The 12,869-nt window shown below is 38.1% G+C and overlaps 1 protein-coding gene across 5 annotated transcripts in view; it reads left to right on the top strand.

Moving 5' to 3' along the window:
* The first annotated feature begins 33 nt into the window (after positions 1–33).
* Positions 34–12,869, top strand: part of SERPINI1 (serpin family I member 1) — a 55,730-nt gene continuing 42,894 nt past the window's right edge. The window contains exon 1 of one of the 5 annotated variants that reach the window (XM_068954961.1): positions 34–150. Coding sequence is in view for 1 of the 5 variants with exons in the window: in XM_068954959.1 (XP_068811060.1) it covers positions 182–217 (36 nt within the window). In the remaining 4 variants the exon portion in view is untranslated. Of the gene's footprint in view, positions 218–764; positions 939–12,869 lie in introns of those variants that run through there. The other 4 variants (XM_068954960.1, XM_068954959.1, XM_068954962.1 and 1 more) reach the window with 4 other exon arrangements.

Below are 12,869 nucleotides of genomic sequence, written 5' to 3'. Positions count from 1 at the left end.
GTTGGAGGGGGCGCCCAATCGGAGCGCGGGGCGGGAGGAGGGGGCGGAGCTTCTGCGGGGCGGGGCGGGGCGGGGTGGGGTAGGGAAGAATATCCAGGCGGTGTCCGAGGCGCGGCGGACACTGCCCGCGGCGGAGCGGCGGGTGCGCTGGCAGGTGAGCGGGCGGGGGCGTGTCGGTTGGATGGCTGTGGCGGCAGCAGCAGCAGTACCGGGGGCGGTGAGTGTGCTCGTCCCTTCCCTGCCAGCGCTTGGGGAGGGAGGTTTCCTCAGCGTGGTTTCGTCCCGTAGGTTGTGGGAAGCTCTCCGCCGCCGTCGCTCGGTGGCGGTAACGGCCGCGGGGAGCGGCGCTCCCCGCGCGAGCCCGTCCGTTAGCGCCTGAGGGGAGGCATCGCGCGCCGCCTTCCCTCCCGCCGCGGCAGGGACGGAGGCGGTGAGGGAGGAAGGTGTTTCCCCGCCGGCAGGAGAAGTTAGAGAAAGGGGTGCGGGGGGGGCGGGGGAATAGATATAAAACCTGCTGCTGTTAAGTCATCCGTTGTGCGCGTCTGCACCCGCCTGTGGCGCCCGGGAGCGCGTCCGCTCTCCTCGGCGGAGGCGAGAACCGCGCCTCTGAGGAGACGCTCAGCTCCCCTTCGCAGCGTCTTTATTGTGGTACGGGCGCTTTGTCTCCCAGTGATTCTGTGGTTAAGTGCTGCAGCAGTACTTAAAAACTCGTTCGTGCCGGAGGGGGTGATAGAGTACAGGTCTGTGCGGCTCTTCTGGTAGCTGCCCGAATAGAGCTGTACTTCTGAAGCCCTGTCCTGACGGGCTTCCCTCCTTTGAGGCACGGGTTTTTCCTTTCGTCGGAAATCACAGGGAAAAAGATTGGAAGATATATTTTAATGAATTACCTGGCCATCTCCTAGTCCCCAGGAAGGTCCAATTACGCATGAAGATTTTGGGTAAACTTTTATACGGATATTTACAGCAGCTACTCTTTCCCTTCTCAGTTAAAATGCTTGCGTGCCCTGACCGTTTGACCCATGACTCTGTTTGTTATGAACTTTGTGACTGTGAATAATCCTTTTTGTCTAAAAGCAGAAGTTCCAGCTTTATCTTATGGTATCCTCCCTTTTACTTATAACAACATTGTAAAGCATTTCAGTGCTCATAAAACATATACATAGTATATATACCTGCCATATACAGAGTATTTCATTTTTTGTCCATTAAGAAATTTAAATAAACTTGCACGTTATTTGCTAGAAACAGCTGTGTTACTGAAAAGCTTTAGACTTGAATTTTTAATTGTATTTAAAATGAATTTAATATTGTTGAAGTGTGTAATTCAGTTTTAGGTTTGTATCTGCATTTTGCATACGTCAGGACAAAAACTTTTTTTTTAAATTACTGGCTAGCGTGGCCTAATATTAACAAGGCCCAAATTCTGATGCAAGCAGGTGAATGAGTATGCAACTGATTAAACTTAAGAAGCATTATCTGTGACTCCTAGTAGCAGTGAAATGGCAAAGTGGGAAGACTTCTGACATCTGTCTTTCTGAACGTACATATCATGCACATATACCCACATATGTTAACAATTCAAAACACGCTTCACATAGGTAAGCAAGAACACTTAGAAGGACACCTGGATTATTGCACTTCCTTGTGTGTACAAATTTTTTCCCTTTTCCCCACCAGTTCTTGTTGTAATCAGATCTATGTATGATCAGTGTGTCAAATATTTAATATATCTGGCTGTTAAAGGATCAGTCCTGTAACTTGCATGATATGCTTGAAATGTTTCATTAATTGCCTCTTATCTTTGATACACCAAGTCTTTTATCTTACCAGTTTTGAAAGGACCAGTACTTTAGTTTGATGAAAAACTATGCCACCCTGCTTAGATGAGAAACTTTACCAAAATGTCATCTTATAGATTGAGGTACATGCTTGTCTATGGCATTTTATGCTTGTCTATGGCATTTTATGCTTGTCTATGGCATTTTATGCTTGTCTATGGCATTTTATGCTGTCTATGCTTGTCTATGGCATTTTATCTTTTCTGTGAAATCAGTGTTTTAAAATAAAGCCACAAAGCTTCTAAAATAGAATATTCTAAACTATCTCTCTCCCTCTATCAGCTATATTTCCTAAGTTCTGTATTTTTTTTAAGCAGGGAGGTCTTAGACCAGATTTATACTTCACTATTTTCATTTCCTTCACGATTTTCAGAACTGTTGTAGCTGTAAGCTTGCTTGAGTGTGATGAGGAGTTACCCTCTAGGATGCGAGGGAGAGAGAAGGAATGGTTGTTGTTACCCTTTTTCTTTAAGGGAGGTTTTACCCTTTTACCTAACCCCTTTAGGGTTAGATATTGTATTAAATAATCCCTTACCTTAATAATGCAAGTTTTAAGATACGTTTACCCCACAACAGATTGGTACTTCTATGGTCTAGGGTATAGCTTTTTTAGATATTTGAAAATCTGTGTAGTTTACCTAAGGCTCAGCTTTCTTCATTCTGTTCTTTCTAACCCATGTGGGGAAAATAACAGGAGAAAAAAAATTACGTAGCTAAATGTTCATGAAAAAAAAATTCAAGGTAGTTTGAGTATCACCTGTGTAACTGAACTTGAGAAAGACATGTAGCTAACAAATATTTGCATAACACAAGATGAAGTTAAGAATACCACATTTTTCCAAGTTATTTTCTTCATATCCTCCCAAAAGGGAATTTGAAGTTGGCAAAGCGTAAAAGATGAATTGCGTGTTTTGATGGAAAGCTGAAAGTAGGGCTCTCAAGACTTAGCGGGGAGAGCAAGTAAGTTTGAAACAATTGCTTATGCTTAGGAAGGAGTGGGTTCTTTTTCTGCCTCTTCTTGGTTTGGTTTCAATGGTGTTGGATGGGGGGAAGAGAGAGAATTGGAATTAAAAGAAACCTAAAATCAAAAGATACAGCAAGAAGAAGTCTTTAAATTTCTGCTGCATTGTAAAATGCATGGGTGTGCACTAGAGATCTCAAATCCCCCTGTACAGCAAGGGTAATGATGGAAAGATGCTGTTTAATCTTTTGAATCATTTTTCTCTGATAAAAGCCCAGAAAGATCTCCCTTGTTTGATGTTACCTTTGGTTATCAGATTTGGATAACAAATATATGGGTATTTTCAGTAATGAGTAGTTAGGTATAGCAAGCATATGTGTCTTACAGAAGTAAGGAAGGCAGAAGGCAACCCAAATCTTCCTTTTAAGAGAAAAAAAAGAAACCGTAAGGGTTATCTTACCTTTGCCATGTGATAAGTGAGTTCTGTCTGTGAATGGAAAGCTATTCAGGACTAGTTAGGTGAATGATTATCAAGAGTAAAATAGAATCTATATTCTTTATTTTCAATTGTTTTAATATCTGCAGGGGAAAGGGCCTACTTACATAACTGATGAGCACTATAATCTGTTTTTTGCTCAATCAGAGCAATCTCATATTGCAAGTATATGAATCTGTAAGCAAGGGACTGGATAAACTTCCTCTGTGGCTGGTTTTGAATTGTAATTTGGAGAGGTTCTCAACATGTTTTGACTCTAAGGGCCTCTAGTTTAAGACAGATCTAACACTTGTCTGTGGAATTACATGAAGCAGCTAGGAGAACACAAGGGGAAGGTCTGTGGCAGTGTTAAGGTTATGTTAAATGCAGACATGAGTTCCAAAAGTTATCTTGACCACACAGTCTCTTCATCCTATGTTTTCACATTCTGTAGTCAGTTCAAGATGGTTTAGTTTATTTGTTTTATTTTAAATCAGTATTCTTGAAGTCACCACCCAGCTACTTACCTACTTTTTTAATCTACACAGTCTTGTGTGCCTGGGCTATTAAATGCTTTAGCTACAACACTGCTGGCTCACATGAAAAGATTGATTCCAGAAATGACTGGGATTAACACACCTCTGAGCTGTGAAGTGCGCTAAGTTGTTAAGCATGCTTTGGGGTTTTTTATTTTGGTTTTGGTTTTTTTTTGGTCAGCTGACTTATTAAAAAAGTGAATGTTAAAGCATTGCAGCCTTTTTCTAAATTTATTCTATAGATACAAATGTCATGGGCTTACATGTAGCTTAATTCCACTTCTATTGTTGTCTTGCAGAACGTAATGGAGAACAGTTAGTGCTAGTAGCATTTTTCACATTAAGATCTAAAATCTAGCTAGTCTTGGCTCTTTAGATAGGTTGCTGGAAAATTACTTTCTTGTTTTTTCTCAATTTCAAGTTTGCTCTGTGGTTGCTCTTCATCTATGAAGATGTACTTTTGACATGGTTGAACACCTTTTAAAGTAATTTCTAAGAGTCCATGTTCTGTGTAGGCAATATATTATTCTGTCTTTATAAAATACCTAGTGAATATGAATTATTATCAAGTACCTCTGTCCTATGGTCAGTGTTTAGGCTGCCCTCATCTTCATGATGCTATATGGCCAAAATAATTAGAAATTAGTGTGTAAACATGGATTTAATAATTAATGCCAAGCTTTCTTTATTTTATATACAGTTGTATATCTCTACAGTAAATAGAGGTGGTTACATGTCAGCATAATTTATGGATGGTAGGGAAGTACATATCTTATCATTGTTCACAACTGGCTGTTTATAACTTTGTATTTTTCCCTGAAATACATGGAAAAGACCAGAGTAGTTAAAGTTGGAAAAATACTTCAAATTCTTGTTTGCTTTGTGTCTTTTGCGTACTGTTAGTCCTGTGTACTTGATAAAGAAAGGTTCATGGAGGTTGGGTGGAAATAGTTTGTCACATGCATTCCTACAGGAGGAGAAGAAATACTTTCTAATTTTTAAATGATTGACTTGACAGAAAAAATACATTTCCTTTCCCCTGTAGATATTAACACAATTGAAAATGAAGAATGTAGATTCTATTTTCCTCTTAGTAATCATTCACCTAATGCAATTTAATAGTTCTGAATAGCTTCCCATTCATGAATAGAACTTGCTTATCTTAGGAAAATCATGTAAAATCACGTATGGGAGATAATGAAACTAGCAGCTGCGAGATGGAAGAAAATCCTACAGCTACATAATAAGGGTAAAGATTTGGTCTTACTTTTCCTCTCTACTTGCTATGTAAAATTTAAAGCAATACACAAAGGCAGAGTTGTAAATAAACTGCATCAATCACATTAGGAGTATGTTTCATTTCTTTTATTCCTTAAATAGCTTAACGTGGTTATTAGGAGATCTTCTTTGAAAGAATGATGTGATCTTTCTTTATTTTCTCTCACCCAAATTTCGTTTTTGAAGGTGATCACATATTATACTAAACATATGTAAATAATAAGATATTCTGTGCGTTTTGTGAAAAAGTAAAGCTACATTAGATTGCATTGCTTCAAAAACCAAAGGCTTCGCTCTTTCTATATTAATCTCTTGCACACGTACACAAACGCACACGTTCTACTTGTTGCTCCCTCAACCCAGATACAGCATTTAAAAGTAGCTAGTCCTTGGCAGTGTTGCCAAAACCTGTCCTATTTTTGTTGTGCAACAGTTATGTTCTTTTCTAGCTGTTTTGAGGTGGAAAAATTCTGAATATCTCATTTGGTGGCCTTAATAAAATATTTGATAAGGAATTGTTCTTATGTGGTGTGTAAGGTCACATCCTGCTTTGTTTCATATACTTCAAAGCTAACGATTGTGAAAACTGCAGACTGTGGCTAATATGATGAAAACTGAATGAGTTATCCACTTGCGTTTTAGTATTTTTTCAAATTATTGTGCAGCAACTGTATCTATGGGACTGGAAAAGAAAAATTTGTATTGCTACTAGCTCATGAGTTAAATGCATCTGGCTTTTAGGTTAATAAGAATTGACTTCCTGTGTTATAAAGGATTTTTGTCTTAGCCAAGTGTTTAAAAATTACAGTAAGCTGTGAGAAATATTTTTCAGGTCTTAAGACTGTTCTTTCAGGAAGAAATAATAATGACAAATAATATTCCTTGCAGAAGAAGGAAGTTAAGCATTGTGGTTGCATTCACTTTTACCCAAATAGCTGAACTATTGGTCAGAAGACATCTTTTCCTTTATTTATTTATGTACTTCAGCCCTGCAGTTCTACAGCATTACCACCATTACATCCAAACAAGTAATTGCTTAATAGTGCATAGTGTTTCTAATCTACTATGTATGTCAGAAATCTAAACTCATGATGACCTTGATGGGACCAGTGGACAATTAGCTGCTTCTAGAAAGATCCTGATGCCTATCAGGACTGAAACTTTGAAACTATACCATATGTACAGTGGGGTTGTTTTTTTTTTTTTAAATATACAAACATAAGCACTTGTTAACTGGGAATGGTCTTTCCAAGCCTTGGAAGAACTTCAGTTCCTGTGATCTTGTTTGCATCTGTTTTTTCTATCGCTTTTTTTGTATGTATGTGTAGCAGGTTTGGGGTATTTCTGAATTTGAGAAGGCAGAATTTTCAGTTTCTTTCTGGCTTCTTTTAACAACATATTTAAGACTTGTTTTCTCCAATATTATTCCTTGAGTTTTGCTTAGACAACATAGGAAAGCAAACACTTCACTTGCCTTCTCATAATATAGTTTGGCCAAACACTTGCTCACTAGTTGCGTTTTGCATCTGAACCTTTTGAAGAGAGATTCTGTTTCACCTCTTGATTCTCCTGCAGAGTTTGTGGAGTAAGCCATAGAACCTAGCCTCGTACTTTTGAATGCCTTTTTTTTTTTTTTTAAACTGACCTTGACAAGGTAACGTTAGAAACACAGATATTTTACTAAAGACAGCCTGTCCGATTGCCTCACTGTCACCACCACTGGAGACTGCCTCCTTCCTTGACAATATAGCAAAATCTCATTTTCCAGTAACTGCTGTTTCTATGTCTAAGGTAATGTTCTCTGTCCCAGCTTTTCCAGTATACATCTCAGTTATATAAGCTGTGGTTAGAATTGAAACAGGTGTAAAGTTTTAAAAGATGTATCTTTTTAATTAGTACAGTAAAACTGCCCTTCTGGAATGTTTTTTTTCTGCATTTAAGTAAAGCGGTTATTGGAGCATTTCATGATTGTGTACTTCACATAACAATTTCAGGTCACTGAAGCAACTCATATTTTCCTTCTCAGAGATCTTTTTTTATATAAAGCATTTGTTCTAGTTTCTAAACTATTTTAAAATAATAATCAAATACTAAAATTATCTGAGCAACTGACTGTAATATCAGATCTTTAACTTGGCATCCTGTTGCTGTAAATGAGATACCTAGGTCTCTACCCAGAAGTTTGTAGGTATATGTAAAGACTGTAGATGCATATCCTTTTCATCTGGCAAAGAGAAGTGGAGGAAGATGAGAGGGAAGCCAAGTTATTTTTACTGTAAATATGTCAGTTTATTGAGTTGTTAATTTCAGATTTATTCAAAAAGCAGGAGGAGGAAACACTGGTGTCTGCCAAAACCAGAGTAATTAGTGGGAGTCAAAAGATGTCTAATAATTCCTACAAGTACTACAGAAAAATAAACTGTTCACGTATTAAACTGGATGTGAACTTTTAAAACAACTATTGTAGTTCTGTTTCTTCTTTAAAAGCATGTGTACTTGCATATGGTGAATAAAAACCTCCTTATCAAAGTGGCTTTGTTTATTCACAATAATTTCCAGACAGCAGGTGTTTTTTAAAAAAAAAAAAAAAAAAGTGAAAAACAAAACTGACTTCATGTTTCTAAAAATAAAGATTCCGGTAACACTTTGCAAAGCTGACATTTGAGTTGAAGAACCTAGAATAGACTTTTGGGCACATAAGGATCTAAAATTCTGCATGTCTGTGGCCTGACAAGAAAAAAAGTCTTCTTTCAGCACCATATGCTCTACAGTCTACCTTCTTTTTTTTCCTTGTTCTCTAACTCTCTGGCAGTGATTAGTCTAGTCACAGAACTCATGCCTCTACATCTAGTCCGCTGCTCAGCAGTATCTTATCTCCCATTTCTTGCTATCCAAAGATGTTTTGAGTGCAGGGGTGCAAACTGAGCTGGGAAGAAGAATATAGCATAAAGTATATAAGAAGTGCTATCAACTAAAAGAAAATTCTTACTTCTATCCTGCAGTATTGTTGAGAGGTGTGTAAGAGTCCTAGGATAGGGATCATGTGTTCTTAGTAGATGATAGTAGTGGAAGTCTGGGAAGGACGTTTTGACTTTGTCCTAAGTCATTCCTCTGTGTCAGAGTTGGGCCCGCCCTCTTCATCTGCTCTTCTGTTTTAAGTCTCCTTTGGTTCCCCGATACGGCTGTACAGAACTGCTTACATGTGCTCTGGCATTTTTTTCTGCTGTGCCCGTTGCGCTCTGTGCTTCTGTAGTGTACGCGTGAGTCCTTACTGCTTTGTCTACCTTACTGTCTACCTCCTTACTTCCACCAACTGAAAATGCCGTCACAAGGAAGTGAACTATGAGGTGTACTTGCTGTGGCTTACTTCCTAGGGTAAGCAGGAGTAGTTTTACTGTCTTCCATTACTACCCTCCTAACACTGCAATAAACTGCTAAGCAAAGCGGTTTCATTATTGAATGAAAGAAATCTGTTTATAAGCTAGAGACAAAGCATGCCAGTGAATGGCTGAAGAGTAACTTTTTCTGCTCTTTTTCCTTGCCCCTTATTTGACAAACTCCAGCTCAGATGTATGAAGAGCTCTGAATACCTATTGGAAATTAAGAAAGGTGTGAAGTAATGTTCTTAGCTGAACAGTATTTGGTAGAACTAAACAATCTGAAACAATGTTTGTGGCGGTTCCTGGCTGTAGGTGTTCTCATTCTCGCTACTAGGGACTGGTTCTCAAAGCATACGCCATGCATGTCTGAATGCAACTCCTGAATATGCTATCACCTGAGTAGTCACTTCATACCCTCGCTGTACCTGTTCTCAGTTTCCTGTAGGGAGGAGCTTTTAGTTGATTAGTCCTCCCCAGCATCTGAGTCATAGAAGATATCATGGTAGCACAAATAGATGTGGATTTTGGAGCTTTTGGAGTCCCCACTGGCGCAGAAGATACTTCTTAGTATTATGTGTAGCTAGCAGTTTCCATCTGCTGTTCCTGCAGTGCGTATGTTGAAATAGTAATGAAAGCAAAATGTCAGATTTACGAGGAGATGCTAAGAAAAAGAAGCAAGCAGAAATGTCCTATGGGATGTATGGAGTGGCAGGGCAGATAGAGAACTTGCATCAGTAAAAGTGAAAAAGGAAGAATTTAACTGTAAGTATTTTGTGAGGATGCTGCGTTTACAAGGAAAATGCTGTTGGTAAAATTCTCATATTTGAGTGAGTGAGGAAAACCTACACGTGGTATCTAAACACTTGTGAGGTTGAGATAACTGATGCCAGATCTTCATATATGAAGTGACAGCAAAGTACCTATTACCTTCAAGGGGGTGAGCTTTCACACAGTTAAAATGAAAATAAGTTCTTGAAGTTCTGGAAGCGTGTTTCTCAATGAGAACACTGGCATATCCTGCGTTCTTTGGAAAGAGAGGCAAGCAACGTAGGTTCAAATCTGCATGCGGGAATTGTTGCGAGGAGCTACTTACATCTAATACAATAGTATCTCTCCTGACAGTGAGAGCCCTAAAGCGGTAGGTGTATGATAGTTATATATTACCACTACTTATTTAGGGATTGACAGAGACTAACTGAACTGAAATTTAACATCCCTTCCTATACATATTTCTCATTTCTTTGTGATAACTTGGAATAATCTTTATCTATGTAACTATCCGGTTTTTGAGTTGTTACTTAATTCCTTAAGAATTGTAGGGCTTAAGAAGAATCCTCAGTAATGTAGCCGAAGCACTAAGAGAACAAGAACAACATAAATTTTTACTTTTAGGGATTGTATTGGGCTCTAGGATTGTTCTGGGAGCTGCAAAAAGGTAACATTAATTACCTAGTGTTTTATTTTTTTTGGGGGGGGGGGGAAGCTCCCCCCTGCCCCAATGTTTTGTTAGTGGACAAGTTATTTAATCTACTTAACCTGCATTTCTCCAGCATAAAATGAAAATGAACTCTTCCTACTCACAAGATTAAAACCCTGTGATGATTGTGAGGCATCTGATTTATTTAAAGGTAAAGGTCAATTTGAATGTGATAATACTTTTAACAGCTTTAATGTGTTGTATATAATAGCTGGGTAGGTAACTAGGTTGCCATAATAGTCTTCATGCATGGTGATTTTTCCTGTCCTAGGGCAGCTTGGTATAGTTTTCTTAGAGATGTCAGATCATTCACATCAGATACTTTAAGGATAAATGGTACCATAGATTTCCTGGGGGTTTTTGCAAATCTTTCAGTGCAGTGGTTGACTGACACTTTGTCTGAAAGACAGCGGTTGTAAATCCTAGAAACTGTGTTTGCGAATTGTAGAGGTGTTTTGTACTGCCCTGATCAAAGCTGTGTAGTGTACGTATCTATTCATGATATGCATTGCATGCATTCAAGAGACTACAGGAGACCACTAGAATACTGTATTCCTTTAGAAAATATGATTAAGAGAGAACATATTCACTTGTAGAAAAATTCAGTGTTGAGCGGAATTGCAGTCAAGGCTGTGAAAATACTCGATACCCTTTTGAGACAAGGAGTTGTTCCATCGTTGAAGTCTTACAAATCTGTGGGAACAGCAGAAGGCAGCGTGCTAACATGAGATTTAAGTTTTTTCCATGGAGTAGATCTAGAGTCATTTCATTCAACCGAACATACTCCTTAAGCAGCAATTTAGAACTACTTCAGATTACTTGAGGCAACATGCTTTTGCGACATGAGCCTAGTTCGCCTTAAATATGAATTATGGAGACTGAAGATTCTTTCACCCTTAAATTGCCACTGGTCTTATATTATCATATTTTACCTGCTTGACTACAGTAATAAAATGTTTTTGACTGTCTTTTGCTTATGCAAAACATAGTTAATTAGGACATGCTATGCTTTTTCCCTGGAGTCGAAATATAATGTTCAATTGGCCAACTTACATGAATGATCCATCACTGTGAATCATTAATTTAGAAGACAAGCTTTGGTAATTGATGTCTTTATGCAAGCTATGGAAGTGCTCAAGGAAATCACTTATTTTTCTTGTTGCTACATTTTTAATTTAGTTTAGAATGTTTAATGCTGTGAGTAGTGATGGGCTGTAGCCCCTGAAACAGATCCACCTGAGATGACTTTCTGTGGGAATAAGATTTTGGGAGGGGGATTATTTTTTTAATTTCTATTATTCTGAAAAACTGAAAATCATGAGACTTAGCTTGGGTTAATCTTGGGTACCTGTACTGGATGAACCACTGTGTTAGTTTTTAAGTTTCTAGTAACTGGGCATGTCATTTTGCTATTAGGTAGCAGTTACTTTATATATGACGCTTTTAAAAATCTTAACACTATATCTGACAATGCAAACGAGTACTACAAACACTAATACATGGCATATAAGACCTTCCTATGTTCTAATATGCTAGAGGTGATTAGCTGATGAGTTGATAGCACGTCTCAAATTATGCGTATTAAAGACTGATGCATACATTTTGTTAAGACTTACACTTGAGGAGAAAACTTGCTATGCTGGGTTCATAAAGCCCTTTAACATGTTAAATTATACTGTAACTAACGTGTGTATGGCAGGAAAAGTTACTAGTTTTTTGCATCCTTTGCAGGATTTTTTTCTACCTTTCACTCATGACTGAAATACTAGGGCTTACTAGTCTACAGCTAATACATAACAATTTGCAATCATTTTGTCCCTCTTCAAAACAAGAGGGATGCAGCTAGGTCTGTTTGCAGGGAAGCCTACAGCTTGGTGATATTTCAGTAGCAGTTTAAAAGTGGAGCAGTAACCCAGAATAAAGGAGTCAGATTGCTGAGATAAAGCGGTTACAACCTGGTGATTTTGTAGTATTAAAGACCAAATTGGCTTCAGGGGGTTTTCTTTTTTTATCGCCCATGTCCCATATCTGAAACTAAAACATCCACTCTGTACCTAAATTTTTCCTGTATCAGCCACCCAAGATGTTAGTCTTTGCTTCCACTCTTGAGCTTTGTACGTTACATTACTGTTGCACAAAGATTATGTGCTCCATCTCAAGTATACTTTTTTTATTGCAAAAGTAGAATTGTATGAACTTATGAAAGGTTTTTTTATGGTTGCACAAAGCCTCCACGTATGTAAAATATGGCTGAATTCAAGTCTCTCAACTGACTCTGTATTTCAAGTCCGAGACCCATTAAAGTACTACACTGTTTTCTATTCCATAAAGGAAACTTCTTAAATACTTATGTATTGAATGACTGAGATGCACAGTTGCCCATTGGGGTAGAGTCTTAGTGTTAGTGTTTCTACATGTATTCTTTAAGTTTGAACGATTTTCAAAACATATAGGCCTGCTTCATATGGCAGTTATCAGCATTTGAATTATCCAGTGATGGGCACTTCTGAAACAGAACTTATGGCAGGCAAGCAAAATTAAATATGTAAATATGGATTTGATCTAGTCTAGTCCAAACAACTTGGGTACACTTTAGATTGTGTTGTGTGTGCAATTTTTTTTTTTTTTTTTTGGTTAAGCAGTACTATAGACCTTTGTCCTTTTCTGTTTCTCTAGAAAAGTCATAAAAGGAAAACCTTAGTGTCCAAATAGAGGTAAATATTCAAGCATATCAGAAAACAGATAGCAGGTAAAATATATGAAATGGTAACTTCTTAAAATGACTGGGAATTTATTTACATTGCTTAGGGACTCTTCATTCACCATCTTGATGGATAAGCTGTTCATGTTTTTTCAGTGTCTCGTGCCTATTGCCAAATAAATAACACAGATCATGCAGGGAGTTAAAAATGTGACTTCATGTG

The sequence above is a fragment of the Struthio camelus genome, chromosome 9 (genome assembly GCF_040807025.1).
Source record: "Struthio camelus isolate bStrCam1 chromosome 9, bStrCam1.hap1, whole genome shotgun sequence".
Lineage (NCBI taxonomy): Eukaryota > Metazoa > Chordata > Aves > Struthioniformes > Struthionidae > Struthio > Struthio camelus.
This window is presented reverse-complemented; position numbering and strand designations above follow the sequence as displayed.